Source organism: Varanus komodoensis, unplaced genomic scaffold (assembly GCF_004798865.1).
Source record: "Varanus komodoensis strain SLA01 unplaced genomic scaffold, ASM479886v1 scaffold28, whole genome shotgun sequence".
In the NCBI taxonomy this organism is placed as follows: domain Eukaryota; kingdom Metazoa; phylum Chordata; class Lepidosauria; order Squamata; family Varanidae; genus Varanus; species Varanus komodoensis.
The window spans coordinates 160,722-181,373 of NW_025335727.1; the positions used below are offsets into that span (position 1 = coordinate 160,722).

At 46.4% G+C, this 20,652-nt stretch overlaps 1 protein-coding gene across 8 annotated transcripts in view; it reads left to right on the top strand.

Moving 5' to 3' along the window:
- VWA5B2 (von Willebrand factor A domain containing 5B2) overlaps positions 1-20,652 on the top strand; it is a 40,057-nt gene that overhangs the window by 6,205 nt on the left and 13,200 nt on the right. For 7 of the 8 annotated variants that reach the window (XM_044434469.1, XM_044434471.1, XM_044434472.1 and 4 more), the window contains 9 exons: positions 57-223; positions 844-1,005; positions 3,572-3,803; positions 5,783-5,937; positions 10,437-10,568; positions 12,457-12,581; positions 14,681-14,857; positions 17,132-17,242; positions 19,222-19,424. In XM_044434469.1, coding sequence (XP_044290404.1) covers positions 85-223; positions 844-1,005; positions 3,572-3,803; positions 5,783-5,937; positions 10,437-10,568; positions 12,457-12,581; positions 14,681-14,857; positions 17,132-17,242; positions 19,222-19,424 — 1,436 coding nt within the window. In that variant the 5' untranslated portion in view covers positions 57-84. The remainder of the gene's footprint in view (positions 1-56; positions 224-843; positions 1,006-3,571; positions 3,804-5,782; positions 5,938-10,436; positions 10,569-12,456; positions 12,582-14,680; positions 14,858-17,131; positions 17,243-19,221; positions 19,425-20,652) is intronic. The other variant, XM_044434476.1, reaches the window with a different exon arrangement.

Genomic DNA, 20,652 nt, shown 5'->3' on the forward strand with positions numbered 1-20,652 from the left:
AGATTTGGCTTCCTCACTGCTCTTTCCTTGTCTCTTCCCACCTTGACGGTGGGCAGTGGGCCTTGCCAGTTCCACCTGGAGACCATGCCGGGCTTATACTGCCTGCCCACCTGGACCGCCCTTCCTCTGCAGAGCTCGTGCGTGAAGGCCTGTGCCAATGGCTATTCCCTGGGACTCACAGCTCACCTGACTTACATCAACCTGGAACCACGGCCCGTGGAAGGTAAGCGCTTTCTCGAACTTGCAGGTGATGACTGCAAGAACATGCAAGGCTTGATGTAATAAGCACTCTGTGGGTTCCTGACCCTTTCTTTTGGAGCTGCCTCAGGTGAAGATCTCTTGTCTCTTGGCAGATGCATACCTTGCGATGCCAACAAGAATGTCTCTGCCGCCGTCAAAGGCATCGCTCATGGCAGAGCGTGTCGCTTTGCATGCGGAAGATCCCACACTTAATCTCCAGCATCTCCGAGTAGGGCTAGGAATGAATCTGCCCCAAACCCTGGGAAGCCTCTGCCAGTCAGAGTCAACAGTACTAGGTTTGATGGGCCACGGGTCAGACACAGCTATAAAAGGCAGCTTCCTATGTTCCCATCAGCCATAGCTCCTTCCTGGGAAGTCTTCCTTTCTGAGGTGACCAGCACAGTGTTTGGTGTAATGCACCCTTACAGTAAGGTAGAAGTCGGGTGATTTTCGAGAGCGGTGTGGATGGAGCTGCGGCTTCTTGCTCTGTATGGGACTGGATTACATTTTCCACTTCTTCTGGGACAGCTATAGCAAGGAGACCAGTAAAAGGAAGGCAAGGGGGACTGTTGCTTGGGGATCAGCCCGGCTTCTTTTGCACAGGAGTATTCGTCTATCCTCTGGAGGAGACAGAGGTGGTCTCCAGCTTTGAAGCTGTGACGGGAGGCAGAACCTTCACCTTCCAGATACGCAGCCGACCCCGCGTGGAGGACTGCTGCCTCAGCTGCACAGAGAGTTGGAACCAGCCTCTCTGCTGCGCCAACGGTGGGTTGTACCAGCATCTCCTTGCACCTCCTTGTCTCCGTGTCGCTGCTGAAATTAATGGCATTCTGAGGCAGGAGTCAGACACCAGCTGAGAGCAGATGCAAATAAGCATATTTATCTATTAGATTTATATCCCACCTTTCCCTTTCAAGGAACTCAAGGGGGCCTACATAACTCTCCTCCTCCCCTCAGTTTTATCCTCACAACAAGAACCCTGTGAGGTAGGTTGGATGGGGAGTCTGTGACTGGCCCAAAGTCACCCAGTGGGCTCCATGGCTGAGTGGGGACTAGAGCCCGGTCACCTGGGTCCCAATCCTGTACTCCGAGCCCTGTACACCACACTGGCTTTCACTTTCTTGGTCTGGAAGGTTAGAGGTGATATCCCTTTTTGTTTCCACATGATGAAGTAATCCACTGCCAACTTCAAGAGTGCTATGCTTAGGCTAAGGATAAAAACGGATTAGAGTGATCCATTAGACAGCTGGAACCGCTTTAGACCAGCCGTCAGGTGTATTGGACTGCAAATTCATCACATCAGCCTGTGCAGCCAAAGGCCATGCTGGCTGAGGATGATGGGGGTTGTAGTGGAATATATCTGGAGAGCGCTTGAGTGGAATCCTGAAGACTCGGCGCCTGGGAATGTTTAACTGGCTTTTGGCAAACAGGTCAAAATGAATTGTCCTGGGGTGCAACTGAGAAGCAATGAGCAAAATAAGGAGAAGGGCTTTGAGCATTTTAGGATGGATATCAAACAGACTCATATCCAGTCACCCAGAGCTTCTCAGTAATAACTGCCATGCTTGGCGGTAACACTTGTATTGTACTCAACACCCATTTCAGGTTGCATCCTGAATGTGTGGAAATCTTGCATTCTCCAATGCATGGAGAGCCAGTGTGGTGTCATGGTTAAGAGCATGGGACTCGGACTCAGGCCATCTGGGTTCTGGTCCCCGCTCAGCCATGGATCCAACTGGGTGTCTTTGGGCCAGGCACAGACTCTCAGCCCAACCTACCTCACAGGGTTGTTCTTGTGGGCATAAGATTAAAACTAGTAGGAGGAGAATGATGTAAGCTGCCTTGAGCCCTTTGTAGGAAAAAGGCAGGATATAAATTGAAACATAAATAAATAAATAAATAAATCTGGCTCTGGGCTACTATGCCTTAAGCTAATAGTGAGAAATTGGATTTGGCACTGTGAATTTGTATTTTTTAACCTCTTCCTCTGTGTGTGGCCAGAGACGCAAGACCTCATGGCAAGATTTCTTGGTGAATATCATTGAGTAGCCACAGCTAAATCCATAGCTTTTGGCCTAACCTTCCTCAATTTTCCAAAGGATGCAGAATGACGAAGACGTAAATCTTATGTCAAGAAAACCCAGGGAGGTAATAAGCTTGTAAGAATATAGAGCATGATCCAAACTTGCCACCCCAGGGGCAGCTTTCAAAGGGAGCAGGAGTCAAGGGAGACGAAACCTGCATGCGGGTCAAGAAGCAACAGGGAGAACTGGGCACGGAGCCACCTATTGGCTCAAAATTGAGAAGGAGCTCAGCAAGGCTGTATCCTGTTGCCCTGCCTATTTAACTTATATGCAGAGCACATCATGAGAAAGGCAGAGCTAGATGAATCACCGGTTGGAATTCAGATTGCCTGGAGAAATATCAACAACCTCAGATATGCAGATGATACCACTCTCATGGCAGAAAGTGAAGAGGAACTAAAGAGCCTCTTGATGCGGGTGAAGGAGGAGAGCTCAAAAGTTGGCTTGAAACTCAACATTAAGAAAACTAAGATCATGGCATCCGGTCCTCTCACTTCCTGGCAAATAGATGGGGAAGAAATAGAGGTAGTGACAGATTTTATTTTCCTGGGCTCCATGATCACTGCAGACAGGGACTGCAGCCAAGAAATTAAAGGCGCTTGCTCCTGGGAGGAAAGCTATGGCAAATCTAGACAGCATACTAAAAAGCAGAGACATCACCCTGTCGACAAAAGTGGGTATAGTCAAGGCTATGGTTTTCCCAGTTGCAATATATGGCTGTGAAAGTTGGACCATAAAGAAGGCTGAGTGCCGAAGAACTGAGGCTTTGAATTGTGGTGCTGGAAGAGACTCCTGCGAGTCCCTTGGACCACAAAGCAATCAACCGGTCAGTCCTAGAGGAGATCAACCCTGACTGCTCTCTAGAAGGCCAGATATTGAAGATGAAGCTCAAATACTTTGGCCACCTAATGAGAAGAAAGGACTCCCTGGAGAAGAGCCTGATGCTGGGAACAATAGATGGCAAAAGAAGAAGGGGACGGCAGAGGATGAGGTGGCTGGATGGGGTCACTGAAGCAGTTGGTGTGAGCTTGGGTGGACTCCGGGGGATGGTGGACAGGAAGGCATGGAGGAATGTTGTCCATGGGGTGGCCATGGGTCGGACATGACTTTGCGACTAACAGCAAGTCTTCCCTTTGTTCCAAGGAGACAGGTGTGGCTTTTAGCCTCTGGGATACAGAAGGTAGTAGCCTTCCCTGTGAGTGATCCAAGAGAGCTTTCTAACCACCTCCTCTGTACCTTCTGCGCAGGTCACTTGATTCTGGACGAAGACTTAGCTCGGTCTACTTTCATCATCAGCACAGGTCCTATTGGGCCTTCCGAAACCTTGACTGTGGTCTTCAGCAGCAGTCGGGAGCTCGCCACTCTGCCAAGCGGGGCGCTGCGAGTGCTCTTCCCATCTGTTCTCATGCCCTTCATCATATCCATCCCTGAAAGCGAAAGTGAGGCAAGAGGCTTGTGTGACGACAGGTTGGCCCTATGGTGATTTTCATGGCTTTCTCAGTGTCTCTGCTATGTGGTCTGGGGCTTGAGGGGGGTTTGGGGGCCACCACTAGCCTGCAAGCAGATCCAGCACAAGAGGAAAAGGAGTGGAACCACTACACTGACACACGCAGAGTATTAATTTGCAGCACGGCTTCACCATACTTAAGCGGCCATGCGCTGAGGGGCACTCCCCCAATGTGACTTTCCATATGCAAGGCAGCCTTGTTCCGCTGGTGCCACGCATACCTTGTCTGCTGGGCCATATAGAGAGTAAACGCAGAAGAGACATACAGGTGGTTTAGGCCACAGGGAAGGCAAGGCTCACAGAAGAATGCAACCATGCCAGGGAAAGTCAAAGGAAAGGAAAACCAAATAAGAGATGGATGGCCTCCTTCAAGGAAGCCACAGCCGTGAATTTAAGACGACTAAGCAAGGCTGTCATGGATAGGATAGGATAGGATAGGATAGGATAGGATAGGATAGGATAGGATGTTTTGGAAGGCTTTTGTCCATGGGGTTCCCATAAGTTGGAGATGATGGGAAATACCAGCAACAAAGGGATTGGAAAGACATTGGAGAAGGCAGAACAAAATGTTGTTGTGGTTGGTGAGGGCCAGGAACTGTAGTCAGAGCATGGATTAACAGGTCCAGGGAGCAGCCTGTCCAGGAGCTACTCATTCTCTGGAGATGTGCTGCAAATCATAGATTATAGGAGTGCAGTCCTGTTAAAAGATAGTTGGGAATCACTGAACCCTGGCTCAGCATCATGGCCTCGGTTTCTGATAGTCAGAAGAAAAAAACGGGGCTTTTGCAACCAAAATGCACGTGTAACCATTTACGTACAAGAAGGAAGAAGGATCAGCAACCCTGGAGAAACTCTGCAGTTTGCAGGACTAGAAAAGTTTGCGAGGAGGGGAAAACTCTCAGGAGAGAAAAACCTGAGACTAAACATACTCTTTGGCCACAGGATACTGGCTGATTGCTGGATGGAGGGGGAAGCAAAAAACTGGATGGGACGAGAAATCCCGCTGAGTATTGTGGAGGGGGGCTTGGCCAGCTCACTGCAGGGCTGAACACCAGCATTACAATGGCCCTTGACACGCTGCGGCACGGGTGCGGGAGGGCCGGTCCCATTGCTATCCTTTATGAAATTGGTAGGAAGGCTGGATCAATGATGGTTTTAGCATTGCAGCCTATAACTTTTGATCAAAGTGGGATTAAGAAACTCTCTTCAGAACATAGAGTCCCACGTCCAATTCCACTAGCTTTCCCACAGGCTCAAGTTTCTTGTTCTCCAAGGAACTGTTTACATGAGCAAAATTTGTGTGTCCAGAGAATGGATTGGGTGGTCCGGGCCAGGCTCAGTATGTGGTGCACCCAAAGTGCAGCTGCCATCTAAGTGCCTTTGTAAAGCTACCATAGAAAAATAGAAGCGAAGCGAGTCAGAAGGGGTCTCCTGGGCCATCTAGTCTGACCTCCGGCTCCACTCATGACATGCCGACCCAATGGGTCTTCATCACTCAAGTAAAAAATTTCTGAAATATACCCTGGGGGTATATATTTTTTGTAAATAATGCTCCTCTGTAGGAAAATCTACCATGTTGCAATTAGTTTCCAGCCTTTCTCTTACTGAAAACAAAATACCTTTCCCCAGCATATTTCTGTCGCTTTCAGAATATTGGGGTGCATTTATATGGATCTGGGGAACGATGGGATAAAAAAATCCCCCTCCTGGTGAGATTTTCAAATTTAAAAAAAGAAAATAAACATCAAGTCACTTTAAAGTGTTTTTTTCATTCCCTCTGTCCCTTCTCCACTTAGTGCAGCTTAGTCCAGTTTCTGAGGAAGCCTTAAGCACTGTAGCAGACAGAAGCCCTGTCCATCTAGAGGTTTCAAGATAAGACCACTTGCTGAGCTCAGCCTTGCCTTGGCACACACTGGGCAGCTCTGGTTTGTGACTTCTCTCTCTTCTTCAGCTCCACCAGTTGCTTCGGGTCCCCTGGTCTGAAAAGCGAACAGTCTTTCCTCGTGCCTCCTGGAGACAACAACATCTTCAGAGGGAAGGCTTACAACCCCTTTCCCTATGAGTTCACCTTCGAGATGCTGGTTAAGGGACCCTGTTTACTGGCAGGTATGATACGGCATCTATTATGTGCATATCTTTGAAGGGTCAGCACTTCTGGTAAAGAGATTCGGACAGGGTTGGAAGCACACCTGAAGAGTTCCCAGTGCTACAGTACCTACACTTTTCTTTTCTAACTTCTTTTATATCGTTTATATTTTTTATTTATTTTATATTATTAATTTTAATTTTATATTGTTATTTTGTATTGTATTGTATTTTATTGTGTTGTAAGCCACCCCGAGGCTTCGGCAAGGGGCGGCATAGAGATGTTTTAATAATAATAATAATAATAATAATAATAATAATAATACACACAGAGAGATATTTCCCATACCAACTTCTCCTTTTCCTAAAAACCCAAACTACAAAACATAATCACTTGGGTAGAAACGATGCATACATGGCTTTCTGCTCCCAAAGCAGGAAAGGCATTCCAGATTTAAGAAGGTTTTGATGTTTAAGTTTACATCCTATACTTAAACAACATGAATGAGAAGGATATCGTAGAGTTTTCGGAATGGCTGCCAGTAAATTCTGCTTGCATGTCTCACCACCACCGCAGTCACCCCTGCCCTCAATCGGAACATTTGGGCTTCCGAATGGGGAATTCAGACAACCCTCCATTCTGCTGCATATGCATTTTGCTTAGATCTTTGCTCAAATGCTGGGCACAGTTACGGGGGAGATAGCGTGTCCTGAATTTGAATAAAAAGACACAAATAGTGCCATCTTCAGACTGTTGTGGTGATCAAGGTGACCGGAATGTGTCTTTACCAAATTTGATGCCCTGTGAGTAATGTCCAAATGCTTTGATGATGTATAGAGGCTTTAAATTACCATCCATCGATAATGAATTAAGTAGAATAAAATTGCTCACTATCTCTTGAAATAGCATGCAATTTATGGAATTCACTGTTACGGTAAGCAAAGCTGGGTTAATCCTTATGCTAAATGCTCCACAGAAAGGGGCCCCATTGTTGGCCACTGGGTGGAAATAGAGTTATAGGAGTACTAAAGAAAGATAAGGAGATTGTTGAATTATTTTCATCTGTCTGAACTAATGTTTTCAGTGCCTGAACTAATGTTTTCAGGAAAGGTGTCTGAGGAACTGAGGCTAATGATAGTGACAAAAGATGCAAAAGTTAAATCACTGGACCTGGACAGCAGCTACCTTAATGAATGCAATTATGAAATTGCTGATCTTCTAGCAAAAAGCATGTAACGTATGCATAAGATCAGCAAAGGCCAAGGATTGGAGAATGGCCAATGCAGCACAAGGTTTTTAAAAGTTCCTGGGAGGATCCAGGGGATTACAAGGTGGTTAGCTTAACAGGGTATATTGGTTGAAGGCAGTATTAAAAATAAAATTAGTAAGAATGTACAAGGACAAGTGTGCTGAAAAAGAGTCTGCATACCTTCTTCAAAGAACTCGTGCCATGATCTGTCTCGCTAGCCGTTTAGAGCTCCTTGAGAGTGTTAGTAAACGTGTGGACAGAGGTGATATGGTAGACGCTGCTTACATGGACTTCCAAAGGCCTTTCACAAAATCTCTCATCAAAGACTTAGAGCAAACTCAGTTATCATGGAAAAAGAGAAGGATCTCCAAACTGGGAGAAGTCCTGGACATCAGAATGGCAAATACGGTTCAGTGTAAGCAACTGGAAAATGATGGACGTGGGTGTGAAAGTTCCAGCACGACCTACATGCTGATGGGATCTCAGTTAGCTGTGACTGACCGAGAAAAAGATGGTTTTATGGTTGTGGTGGACAACTTCAGGAAAATGTTGGTCCAGCTGCTGAGAAAAAGTGCATTCTGTGTTAGGCATAATTTATTTGTTTCATATAATAGCACACCATAGTATAGCCTCTTGTTCATCTCTTGCTCTTGCTCTCTTTCTCTTCTTTCTTCTTCTCTTTTCCTTTTTTGGGGGGTGGGGGTGGGGGCAGAGGGCAAATCCCAACTCCAAGTATAATCTGCTGGGAACTGAGCCGAGCGAAGTAAGAGATTGTGGACAGCTCAGGGAAAACGTCAATCCAATGTGCAGCCGCCGGGGAAAAAAGGCAAATTCCGCGTGAGGCATAATTAGGAAAGCAATTGAAAATAAAACTGCCAATATCAAACTTCCTTTATACAAACCTATAATGCAACCAAACTTAGAATACAGTTCCGGTCACTGCATCTAAAAAAAGAATATTGTAGATTTAGAAAAGCTGGAAGGGGAGGCGGTTACAATGGCTGGGGAGCTGGACTAACTCTGCTGTGAGGAAAGAGTAAAACAGCTGGGATTGTTTAGCTTAGAAAAGAGGCGGCAAGAGGGGACATAGTAAAGGTGTGCAGAATTGTGCATGGTATGAAGAAAGTGGGCGGGTGGTAATGCCAGGAGAATTTGTCCAGAAGCCCTTAAAAGTCCGTGGATGAGGCAGGACCATTGTATGATAAGGGCATCTCCAGCAGCACCCGCGGACTAGACTCAGCGGTGGAAGATGCTCCAGTATTCAGTTAGGGATGTTCTGGATATTAAAAAAATAATGGTCCAGATGCAAGATATACAGTGTTATCAAAGCATCATTATATAGCAGAGAGACATTGGTATCTGCTTTGAGTGTAAATTGACTGTATATTTTATTAGATTAAATAGTATGTAAGAGGAAATAAATACAGAAATAAAGGGAAAAGTCGCCTATGGAAAGGAGGGGGTTCAGCATTGGAACTCCTTGTATTCTTTCTGTTCACAATCCATTCTTCATCCAGTAGCAGGTTACTTGGAGGTGACTGCCTTTCCAGTGTTCTTCTTTCCTGGGCAAGAAGAAATTTGCCTTTCCTGATCTCTTTCCATACCCCTTTCTTTTTTTCCTAACATAACTCATAATCTCAGAGGACTGGGTAGTAGGACGATAAGAGAGACACGCCTTATATCAAGGATGTCCAAAGGGAAGGAAGAATGAATAAAACCATTCCCAGAAGTGCTTCTGGTTAGTTTCACCATGTGAAGGATTTATGGAGCGGGGTGTTGAAAGCAGAAGAGAGAATCTTGATTCTTTTTTATAACTTGAGGTTTATATAAGCTTTATTGCTGAGCTTACTCTTTTCCTCCCATGAAAGAATGATGAATGTGGGGGAGAGAAGAAGCAAAGGTGCAGGTGGGGGGGAAGGTGGAAGCAAATTTGGAGAGCCTGGGCCGTGCGCTTCAGACAGACAAGAGAATTAATTCCATTAGGCCTTGGCTCAGGTCCCATCCCGCTGAGAGACGCGCACTCCTGCCCCAATGAGCTTTGGTCTGGTAAAACCGTCCATCTTTCCGTGCTGAAGAATGACTTCTTTGTGGGCTGTGAATAAGGTAAAAAACCTACTGAAAAGCTCCACAAAAGAAGTCTACATATGCCAGCAATGGCAGGCCTTAATGAAAGCCATGTGAACATACATACTTTTTGCATGGATGTTGTGACCACAGTATTTAAACCTTTAAATTTTAGCATGGCTTGATAAGGGGTGATGGAAATTCTGCAAAAACTGTGGATGAGGGGAATCCGGGAACAATCAGTCCGATGGCGAGTATCTGGCCTGTTATTTTTGTAAAGAACGTGTAAGAATGCAAAAAGAAAATCCCAGTCATACCACATCATGCAGTTAAATGGAGGCAGTCACAAAACAGTGAGGGTCCTCAAGAATGGAGTAATTAAGTTTTAAAAATTTCTATGAACCGTTCAACTCGCATTTCCCTTAACTTGCGTGCACGCATGCGCACACACACACACAGACACTGCAATAGTGCCATGCTTTTTTTCAGAGGGTTGTTTGTTTCTATCTGAATAGACAAGCATATATAGATAAAAGAAATTTATTTTTATACTAGAACAGTGATGGCGAACCTTTTAGAGACCGAGTGCCCAAACTGCAACCCAAAACCCACTTATTTATCACAAAGTGCCAACACTGCAATAAAACCTGAAGACTGAGGTTTTAGTTTAGAAAAAACACCTCACAGCCAGTCCAAGCAAATATACTCATATATATATCCTTGGCAGCACACTGACCGGCCATGCGAAAGCTCGAACGAGTCACATCTAATGAGTCGTGGTGTGTGACGTCATCGCCTGGCACCGCTACTCCTTTCTGAGCACGCGCATGGCCCCAGGGTGCGCTGTTATCTGATGCTCGGCTGCTGGGGCGATCCGGGGCGACCTGGTTCCCGTGCCACAGAGAGGGTTCTGCGTGCCTGCTGTGGCACGCGTGCCATAGGTCACCACTGTGCTAGAACATCACCATCCAGTGCGGAGTCTAAGATAGCCCAGTTCATCTAATCTCCGTTTAAAACTATCCAAATTGGTGGCTCTCACCTGTGGTGGAGAATTCCATAGTTTAGCTAGGCACTGTGTGAAGGACTTAGTTGTAAACCTCACTGTTTGTAGGGCCTGGTTCTGGGAAGGCTCTTCTAGAGGACGCAACATTACAACAAGCTAGCAATAAAGTCCTCTTTCTTCCCACCCCGCATTTATTCCTGCAGGGCTGGAGAGTCCATCCCATGCTTTGCAAGCGGACGCCAATCCTTACGCGAGTTCTGCCTCAACTATATGCATTACATTGGCAGAGAAGCACCGATGTGACAGAAACCTGGAGATTATCTTGTATCCTTGTGGTAAGAAAGCCCTCTGCAGCCAGGCGAAGTTGTGATCATTGTAACCTTGTAGTAATGCGCACTGCACAGAAAAGTGCAGAGGGTCACAAACTTGTGGGTTGTACTAGCAACTTACAGCTCTTGTTCTTCAACAGATGCTTTCAAATGATTTTGGAACATTTTTAAAAAATAAATTCTTTGCCATTTCTGCAGCACTTCTGATAAACCTTATTAGCATAAACTAACATTTTCCCGTAAGATCCCCAAACTTATGTATTTTTGTTATTGTTAAAGTGTTCTTATTTAGTAAGTAGAAGCAATGAACGAAGCACACAATGCAAAGGAACACGTGACCTGCTAGCTTCCAGAATTGAAGGCTGCCATCCCCGTCAGCCCCAGCCAGCAGGACCAATGGTCAGGAATTATGGGAAATGAAGCCCAAAACATATGAGGGGCACTAAATTGCCTCCCTTTGATACGTTTTCAAAACATCATCGTATCCATAATAATAGGAAGCCTAGCAATCTATTTATAAAATTAGATTACAAAGCATGACTTTCACTTGGAAAGCCTCACTTGAAGGTTTCCTTCAAAATCATGCAGGATGAGGCTGATCTAGGAGAAGGGGATCCTGGTTCACACAGGATGTAAACTGTTTATTAACTAGGATGCAGTCCTAGCCATTGCGCCAGCGTTGACCAGGCAGCCCCAGTTTGTGGTCATCCAATTCAAGGCAGAAGGAGCGCGGAGGCGAACGTTGTCTCCCATCCTCCTGACCAACCAAGATCTCTCTTGAAGATGCTTCGGAGTGGAAGGGAGGGAGGATGGAAGAGGCTCAGGATAGCTCATAGCCTGGAAGATCCCCATTCCCTTTCTGAGGTAATTTTCTCACCTTTTTTCTTGCATTTTTAATAAAATTGCATGGCAGGGTTTATTTATTTATTTACTAAAAGCTCTTCTATCCAGTCCCCTACAGAATGTCTTGGGGCAGCTTACAATAAATAAGTAGAATAAAACAAACCCCACAGCATCTGACCATTAATATACTAAAACCTCAGTTAAAATCAAATAAATATGAAAATAGCAGGAAAATAAAAAGGGTAGGGTGAAGGTAGATATTAACTGAGGATATAAACAGCATAAAAAGCCACAGTTTATCCATGTGCCAACACACCCATGTCTGATAGGTTAGTTTTTCAAGAAGGACCAAATACAGACATGGCCAAACATCACCTTACACATTTCTGATCCCTTCCAGCACTGTATGCTTCGTGGCTAGGCTGCTTTTGTGAGTGTGATCTTTATACAGGTCTTTATACAGATGCTCCCTATTCTCATCTTTGGGATGGGGTTCAGCCTTTCATTGAACAGTTTTGAAGATTTCTAAATGCCTCCAGAGACTTGCATTTGCAATATACTCTTGCCAAATATTCATGTAGGTTCCCCTGGATTTCATACCCTCTCCGATTTACTGGAGAAAGCAGCCTGCATATATGGTGAAATCAGAGAGGATTAAAAACACAACCAGTGTTGTATTTTCAGTGCCAGTTCTAACCCCTGGATTTCTGAGAGTAGGGATTGTGTGGAAAGAAGATGCACACTGCAGTTGCTTGTGCAAATCACAAAGGGCTCAATTGCGATCCCAAAAAAGTTAGATAGGCTAAACCACACCCCCCCCACCTTATTGAAGTATTTAAATTGCTCTGTGTGCCGTCAGCTACCAAATGTTGGGTTGTTCTTGTGCAGAGCTTCACCGTAGAAGGAGGTGACTCTTCTTCCCATTTTACAGACGGGAAACCAAGCTAAGTCATGCCTTGACAGGGGCTTTGGACTCAGGTCCAAGCGGCCCAAGTCATTGTGTCTGGATCATTCTGACTTTCAGGCCACTTTGCAATCTTGCTCTCCCCAGAACCTCATCATCCACACCTGATCACTGAGCACGGTGCTATGACCTATCAGGAATATGCGGCACACATAAGGAACCGTCAGGATTACGCTCGCATTGCCAGGAAAGGCAATGAGGAAGAGAGGCAGGTAACTAGCTGGGAAGGGGAGCCTTTTTCTGAATTGTTTCAGGACTGTCTAAACATAGATTCAAATGATCAGGATGCACAAGAAGAACCTTTGCTGTACGATGCCTGGAACTGTATGTGGAAGAAGAATGCGTTGATTCTGAGCAGATGATTCCCCCCCCCCCCCCCCCCCCCCCGGGGTCTTTACCAAAGCTCTGCAGTTACTGCTATGGCAAAACAGCAGCCAAATAAGAATTACCTGCATGGTTGTGGATATAGGTAGGGGAAACAGTTGCAGTGACTAACTTTTGATTGTAATGACTTCTTATTTATTTCATAAATACAGCTGCAGTGGGAGAGATATATGTAAGTCTTCTTGAGTACCTTAAAAGGAAAAATGGCAGGATATAAACAAACAAAATTTCGAAGTTATTTGCACTAAATGCATTAAAGACATTACGATATATATTAAAATACCAGTGTGGTAGAAGCTAGTGGATCCATTTTGTCCCCCTTGCTATTTAACATCTACATGAAACAGCTGGGAGAGGTCATCAGGAGGTGTGGGCTGCGGAATCATCAGTACGCTGATGATACCCAGCTCTACCTCTCGTTTTCCACCAATCCAGGTGAGGCAGTGGCTGTGCTGAACCGGTGCCTGGCCAAGGTAATGGGCTGGATGAGGGCCAATAAACTGAGGCTCAATCCAGACAAGACGGAGGTCCTGCTGGTGGGTGGATTGAGCTCCTGGGTAGGTGACTTGGGCCTTGCCCTGGATGGGGTTGCACTCCCTCTAAAGGACAGGGTCCGCAGCTTGGGAGTGCTCCTTGACCCAGAGCTGTCCCTGGAAGCTCAGGTGACCATGGTGGCGAGGAGCGCTTTCCTTCAGCTTTGGTTAATCCATCAGCTGCGTCCCTACCAGGAGAACGATTGCCTAGCGACAGTGACACATGCATTGGTTACTTCCCGGTTGGATTTCTGTAACGCGCTCTATGTGGGGCTGCCCTTGAAGACAGTCCGGATACTTCAGATGGTGCAAAATAGAGCAGCCAGGTTGCTGACGGGGACTGGGCGTTGTTCTCATATAACCCCAGTCCTCTATCAGCTTCACTGGCTTCCCATTGAAGTCCGGGCTCAATTCAAGGTGCTGGTTATTACCTATAAAGGCCTTAATGGCTTGGGACCTGGATACCTAAAGGAACGCCTGCGTCCGTATTTGCCCTCCCACCCCTTGAGATCGGCGGCAGAGGCCCTCCTCCGGGAACCCTCTGTGAATGATATTAGGAGGGTGAGTACCTGGAGGAGGGCTTTCTCTGTGGTGGCGTCCCGCCTATGGAATGCGCTCCCCAGAGAGGTCTGCCTGGCGCCGTTGTTATTTGTTTTTCGGGGCCAGGTTAAGACCTTTTTATTCCAACAATATTTTAATAACTTTTAATATTGATTTATATATGTTTTTAACTGCAGCCAGGGTGAATCTGTAATTCATTTGTATTATGTTTTATATTATTTTACTTATGTAAGCCATCCTGAGGCCTTCGTGATAGGACGGTATATAAATATTATAGATAGATAGATAGATAGATAGATAGATAGATAGATAGATAGGCAAGATGGTGAGAATGTTCAATTGGGACTCAGGAGAACTGGGTTCAAGTTCACACTCAGCCATGAAGATCACTGGGTAACTTTGGGCCTGGGACTAACTCTCAGCCTAGCCTACCTCATAAGGTTGTTGCTATGATTGAGGACAAGGTCTATGTAAGCTGCCTTGGGTTCCTTGCAGGAGGAAAGGGAGGGTTTAAGTATAATAAATAATAAAGTACAGAATAATTGGTAAAAAGTGTATATAAACCTTAATAAAACATTGAAGCCAATACAACACCACAGTTACCAGCAAACTGGGCAGCGCAGTCATGCAGTTGTCACATTTTAATCTTGCCCCTTCTCCAAGGAACTCCAAGCCCAATCCAATGTTCTTCCTCTCTTATAACCCTCTAAGGGAGGTCAGGCATTTATTCTACTGTGCAGCTAGACACATTTTGTGCGGTTGTCTAAAAAGAAGACAAGGACGCAGCAGAAGTCTAAAGCTGCAAAATCTCTCCTTCTTTTCTCTCCTGCAAGGTGGCCTTTGTCCAGAAGAGATTCCACAAAGACATTTTCCACAACCCTGTCCTGATGCTGAATTTCTGCCCGGAGGTGGGCAGCATTCCCACTGATTTCCAGACGGTCACTCGGGAAATGCTCTTCCTCGTGGACCGGAGTGGAAGGATGAGGGGCTCCACCATCGATGGAATCAAGGTACACGGCGCATTGGACTAGAGGCACACGGGAGGCTCCTTTCTCGCATGTCTGACCAGGGATCATCTGGCCCAGTAACATCGCACCGAGGGAGGTTCATGTGCGGCCCACGGACCATGAATGGAGGCCTTCCGTGGCTATCGGTGCACGCCACCCGCTGCATGTTCCCTCTGCCCCCAGCTCTGCAAGTGCTGCTTTGCAGCATGGCTTCATAGGGGCCCACGGGAGGGAAAGAGGATGCATGTGAGCCCACCTCTCTCCCCACCTCGTTTCCCTGCAGAAAGGTTGCAAAGGGCAAGTGCCCCCCCACTGCAGCAGTCGTCAGCAGTATGGTGACGGGACCCAGCCTCCCATTCTCCAGGGGAAAGGACACACCAGGAGCCCTCCTCACAGCCTTTCCGTGGAGAACGGGATCTCTTCCTGCCTGGCAAAGCATCTGTTTGGCAGGCCATCAGCACAGGATGGGGCAGGGAAAGTGCATGTAAAAGGAGGTTTTCCTTGGAGGCTCTGGCAGTGCCTCTCCCCGTTTTCAGAGTAGTCTTTCCCAGCCCTACCTGGATATGACAGCGGCTGAACCTGGGGTAGGAGCTGTAACCCTTTCCCTAAGAGGGGACAAAGGAACAGGTTTCCTTGGAAGCCTGAGCCAGGAAAAGAACACAAGGGATTGACTGGTGAAATCGAGGCAGGCTGAAGTCTGCAGCATGGCTCTTATAAGGAGCTCAGGTAGGTCAGCTCTTTATGGTTTTGCCTATCACCAAAAAACTACCACTGAAGATGAATGCCGTCATTCTCTTTTGAAACATGGAAAAAGCTCAAGAGAAATGGTCAGATGAAATACTCAGTCACTCTTAGAAGAGCCAGGCAGTAGCTTTCCCATGTGGCTGTTCTTCAGAAGACTTGGGAAGAGTATTCCTCTTATAATATTTAATATCCTTCCAAAAGATTTTTGCTGCTCAGTGAAAACTGAATGGGTGCTAGGATTGTAATGATTTAAAGTGTTGTGTGTGTGTTCCTTTAATGTTGGTAAGTTTCAGAAGAGCAGGGGGTAAAATGAGTAAGGTGAGATTGGAAGGGTGTAATGAGAGGGAAATAGATACTTTTCAGCCAGTCTGAAGCTGTGGTCAGTTGTGGGCAGTCTGCATCTGAAGAGGCAGCCTTCTCATTAGAATCCCAGATAATTTTCAGGGCACTATCTAAGATTCAAAAGGGAAGGGAAGGGAGTGGAATACCTGGAAGACATAGTTGCAATGGGGGAGAGTCAAAACCTAAAATTGTCAAGGTGTGAGAGATAGAAGCAGACAGAAACCTGAGTGCAGAGGAGAAAGATTGAACTGAGATAAATAAAATAAAGGCCAGTCAAAGTTCATTCAAAAGGAAAAGGAGGATTTGAGAGTGTTCGCAAAGGGATAGAGTATGATAGCTCAGACAGAAGTTATTAATTAATATACACTGTTTAATTTACTAAAGAAGTGAGTAATTGTGGATAATTGTGCTCTGTGTCACCTTGCATATGAAAAGGTATTCTCAGTTTCACTATCCTGTTTTTATGTTTTATTGAATGTAAAATTTTTAGTTATCAGAAGGAAAAGGGAATGCACCAAAACTGTATCTCACAAGAAACTACGCAGATGTGATTAATATCAATATTTTGTATTAATGTTGACAAAAGTTGTATGAATGTCTGAAAATGCATATTTATTTCTCCATTTTTCACACACACACAAATCACATTTAGGTGATATAGTAGGTAGAAAGAAACTCACTGTTTTGCACTTTCCCAACAGTAAAATATTGTGGCTTGTGTACAGGCAACTTGCAAGAGACTCGCAATTGAAGCATTGCGTCTTCATGTCTCCTGCAGTAAATAAATTGCAACTCATTTAATTTTGGTGAAATAAGTGCCCCCCCCCAGCATGCTTATGAACAATACCTGCTTCTATGAAACTTTGGAATTTGGGGGTGTTAGGGGAGGGCATGAAACGTCATGAAAGAAGCTGGTGACAGTTGTCTGGGGAGAGGAAACAGGTGTGGAACCCGAGGAAAAGAAGGACATGAATTGATAAGATGTCAGGAGCTGGAGAGTTAATATGGGAAATGGCATTCCTAGACTGAGAGGAACTTGGCATGACAGGGATCGTGACTAGCCCAATGTTGACAGGCAACTTTGCCCTACAGCAAAGAGGTAGTTTGGATTTGGGTTTGGCCTGTTCATAGACTGTTTCTCTCCTCTCTCCCTCTCCCTCTTGCTCTTTGGCTTTCTCTCTTCTTCCTCAGGATGCTCTGCTGGTGGCTGTGAAGAGCCTTCCTTCGGGAAGCTTGCTGAACGTTGCTGGGTTTGGCTCCAACATCAAGCCCATCTTCCCCTCAAGCAAGCCCTGCAATAGTGTGAGCACCTGCCCACTGATGCTTCTCGCACAGCCCCCTTGGCCCATGGCTGGGTCCTGATTAGAATTCCGTGAGATTGCGGGGATGCCGTGGAGACGTCCGGTGCTGCTGACCTGATTCTGCTCCTGGAAGACAGTGTCTTATCAGCAGAAAGTCCTGGGCCCAAGTAGCCTAAATCCTGTGCTGAGAAGAGTTGACTTCTGAGGCATTCCGTATGATGCAAACTGGCAAAGATTGCTTTGCTTTGCACATGCTATTTTGCCAGGGATAGGCTAGAGTAAGGAAGCACGCAGGGCACAGAGCGTCTGTCTAACGATTCCTTGGAACGCCTGCTCAGCTGCAGCCCTCCTCTCTGCTCCCGAAATTATCCCGGTTGTTGCTGGCCCACCTAAGTAGCCTGCCTCCCTAGCCAGACAGGCTAGCAACTTGCTTCTTCAACGAGCAACAGCTGAACAAAGAAGCCACCCCTCGGACTCCACCCCACACGGTCCTCCTGCTGTGCCCCAGGGACTCGGTGGCAGGCCAAGGGTGCCCCCTGCTCCTCATTGCAAGCAGGAGCCATTCTGGTCTCACCACACTGTCCTCCCCCTTTCCCCCCTTTTGACAGCCAGCTTTCACAATCCCTCTTTTGACAGCTACAGACTGTCCTTCAGAGTGTGCCAGGAGCAGCCTGGGCTGCCTGTGGTAGCCATACATTTTCAAAAATAATACCCCTCTTTTTTTTTTTTTTTGCAAATATCTGCAACAAGATTTTTTTAAAAAAATTACCTACACTTGTGGACATTTATAGTTGTGTAGCATAGGAATGGGAACCTTTGGTGGACAATGGGCAGGGGGTGCTTGCTGCAAAATTCCCGCAGGTACCCATTCTTGGCATTGCCCCCCAAAGGCAGCCAGTACATTTATTTTTCTTTTGGGTTATACCTGACAGCTGTCAAAATGTGAACTGTCAAATGCAACCAAAGGCACAAGTGAGTTTAGCCCTTGCGAAGGGGGTGGCGTATCACTGACTCTCACTTTTGCACTTTTCCTGGGATTCTACCACCTTGGAAACATGCAAAAGTGTAAGTATCCTCATTTACTGGAGTATAGTTTATTATTATATTTATATCCCACCCTTTTTCCTTTCACAAGAAACCTAAGATGGCTTATATAACTTCCCTCCTTTCCATTTTATGTTTACAACAACCCTGGGAGGAAGGACACAACAGTCATTGAAGTAAAGCTCCCTTTTTCAAGTGGGATTTAGAAAGATTTTTTAAAATATTGCCTGGGTGGGCAAATATAGATCTTGAATACGCATCCACTTTGAATATGCAACCTCCAGCTGGCTTGACTGGAGGTTGTACCATGATGTCTGAACCCAGACGCCGTAGGTTAATTATGAATTAAACCACCCAAAGGAAATATGCGGCAAGTTTGTCTGCGTTTGGCACCCAAGGAGCCAACTCTGTGTGAACCAGCGAAACGTCGCGTGTTCAGAATGATGGCAGCCTGTGGCTTGGCAGGGGTTAATTAACCCCACGGTTAGCTGTCCTTATTTTATTTATTTATTTATTTATTTATTAAAACAATTTTATGCCGCCCCATTCGCCGAAGCCTCGGGGCGGCTTACAACACTCAAGCTAAAATAATTATAATATAAATCAAAAATATAAATAATAAATTAAAAATACAAAAATCAGGCTGAGTGCCTGCTACTACTCAGAGGCAGCAGTGGAACACTAAGCGTATTTTGAAGCGCAGGTGCTCATCTTGACTGTCCCCAAGGAGGAATACGGGACCCATTTAAGTCCATATCAACCAACCAATTCTGTTGGCTTTCTTCTTAATCATGAGGAGATCTGCCGTAAGGTTTAGGAGCCTCGGCTGCCCTTTCGGGACCTCCCCGCCCCGTCATGCTCAGCATGACGACAGGGAACCACACAGGGCTGCTGGGAAGTCGACTTATTCCGTATCCAATCTGCTCATGTCTGCAGGAGACCCTCCGGCTGGCCTGCGAATACATCCAGAGACTTCGGGCCGACATGGGTGGGACCAATCTCCTCGCTGCTCTGGCCTGGATGCTGGGGCAGCCGCTTCACCGTGGGTTCCCCCGGCAGCTCTTCCTCTTCACGAATGCCAGCGTTGGTAACACAGGCAAGGTCATTGAGCTGGTCAGGAGGCAGGCAAGCAGTGTCAGGTGTGAACCGGTGCCTACACGGGCCTTTTCTCTTGTGGGGCTCTAATTCTAACCGCGGATAAGCAAGGCCCTGTCTATGCCCTGCACAGGACAAAACTCTCCGGATATACAGTCCTGGAGAGCTAGGGCCATCCAGTCCGTCGGACAGTGCTAGACTGGCCTGGCTTTTACGAAGAGCACCCCTGCGCCTTTAACAGCTCTTGAGGCCAAAAGTCGGTGCCACTTAGCTTTTAAATCGCATTTCCAGCTGTCCATGTAATCTTGGCGCCACCTTTGAAGACTGGCCAGCACCAATATCCTCACATTGCCAGTGGAGAAAGCTATGCAGAGCGGCTTGTTTGCCGCAGGGTCCGTGATATACCTGCCAGGTGACGAACCCCCTCTGGCCCCCTTCAGGTCTCCTGCAGGTGTTCTGAGGAAAGGCAGGAACACCGCACCAACCTCGCAGATGCTTGGCCATGGTGCTGGGCTATGGGCTGGGCTGGGGGGTGGGCAACTGAGGAGCGCCCATTGTTTCAGCTGACTCAAGCATGGGCTGAAGCGATGGGTGCCACCCAGCACTGCATCCAGCCTGGTTTTGGAGTGCAACCCCCATAATCCTTGACTATGCATTTACACGTATGGCTGCTCATCTTTCACTTCACTAAGGAAAGAGCCTGAACTTCATGAGTTGCAAAAATGCTCTGAGGATTTTGTGGGGTGTTGCAGACACTAGCCAGTGGATACAGCTGAATTTCCTCTTTTGGAAACATCCATTCTGCGCACCAGTGCTTGCAGAGCTTGCCACGGGGCAGGAAAAAAGAAACCTTTGCACTTAATGCCATGGAGGACACATGCAAACTATTTCCACTCCTGTTAAAATGTCAAATCTACCCTTACCCCCTTTTTCCACCTTGTGGCTTCCAGATGAGTTAGAGCACAACTCCCTTCCTTCCCCACCAGCATCGCCACTGGCTGGCTGAAAACAATTGTTGTAGTCTATTTCATCTGGAGGATGCCAGGTTGGAGAAGACCGGTCCTTACAGTGAAATCTGAGCCTCTGAGCCTTTGGTTCGTTGGCCAAGAGCACGTCTTTGCCTCTCAGTCTTCAGTTTCCAGCAGCAGATCTCATAGCTTTTGTAAAGACAGAGGAAATATAAACTGTAAAAGCATTCTGCCTGTTTGTAAGTGCTGCAGGTAGCTTCATGGGACATGGCCCATTCAAACTGGGAATGGGAAGCAACCCCAT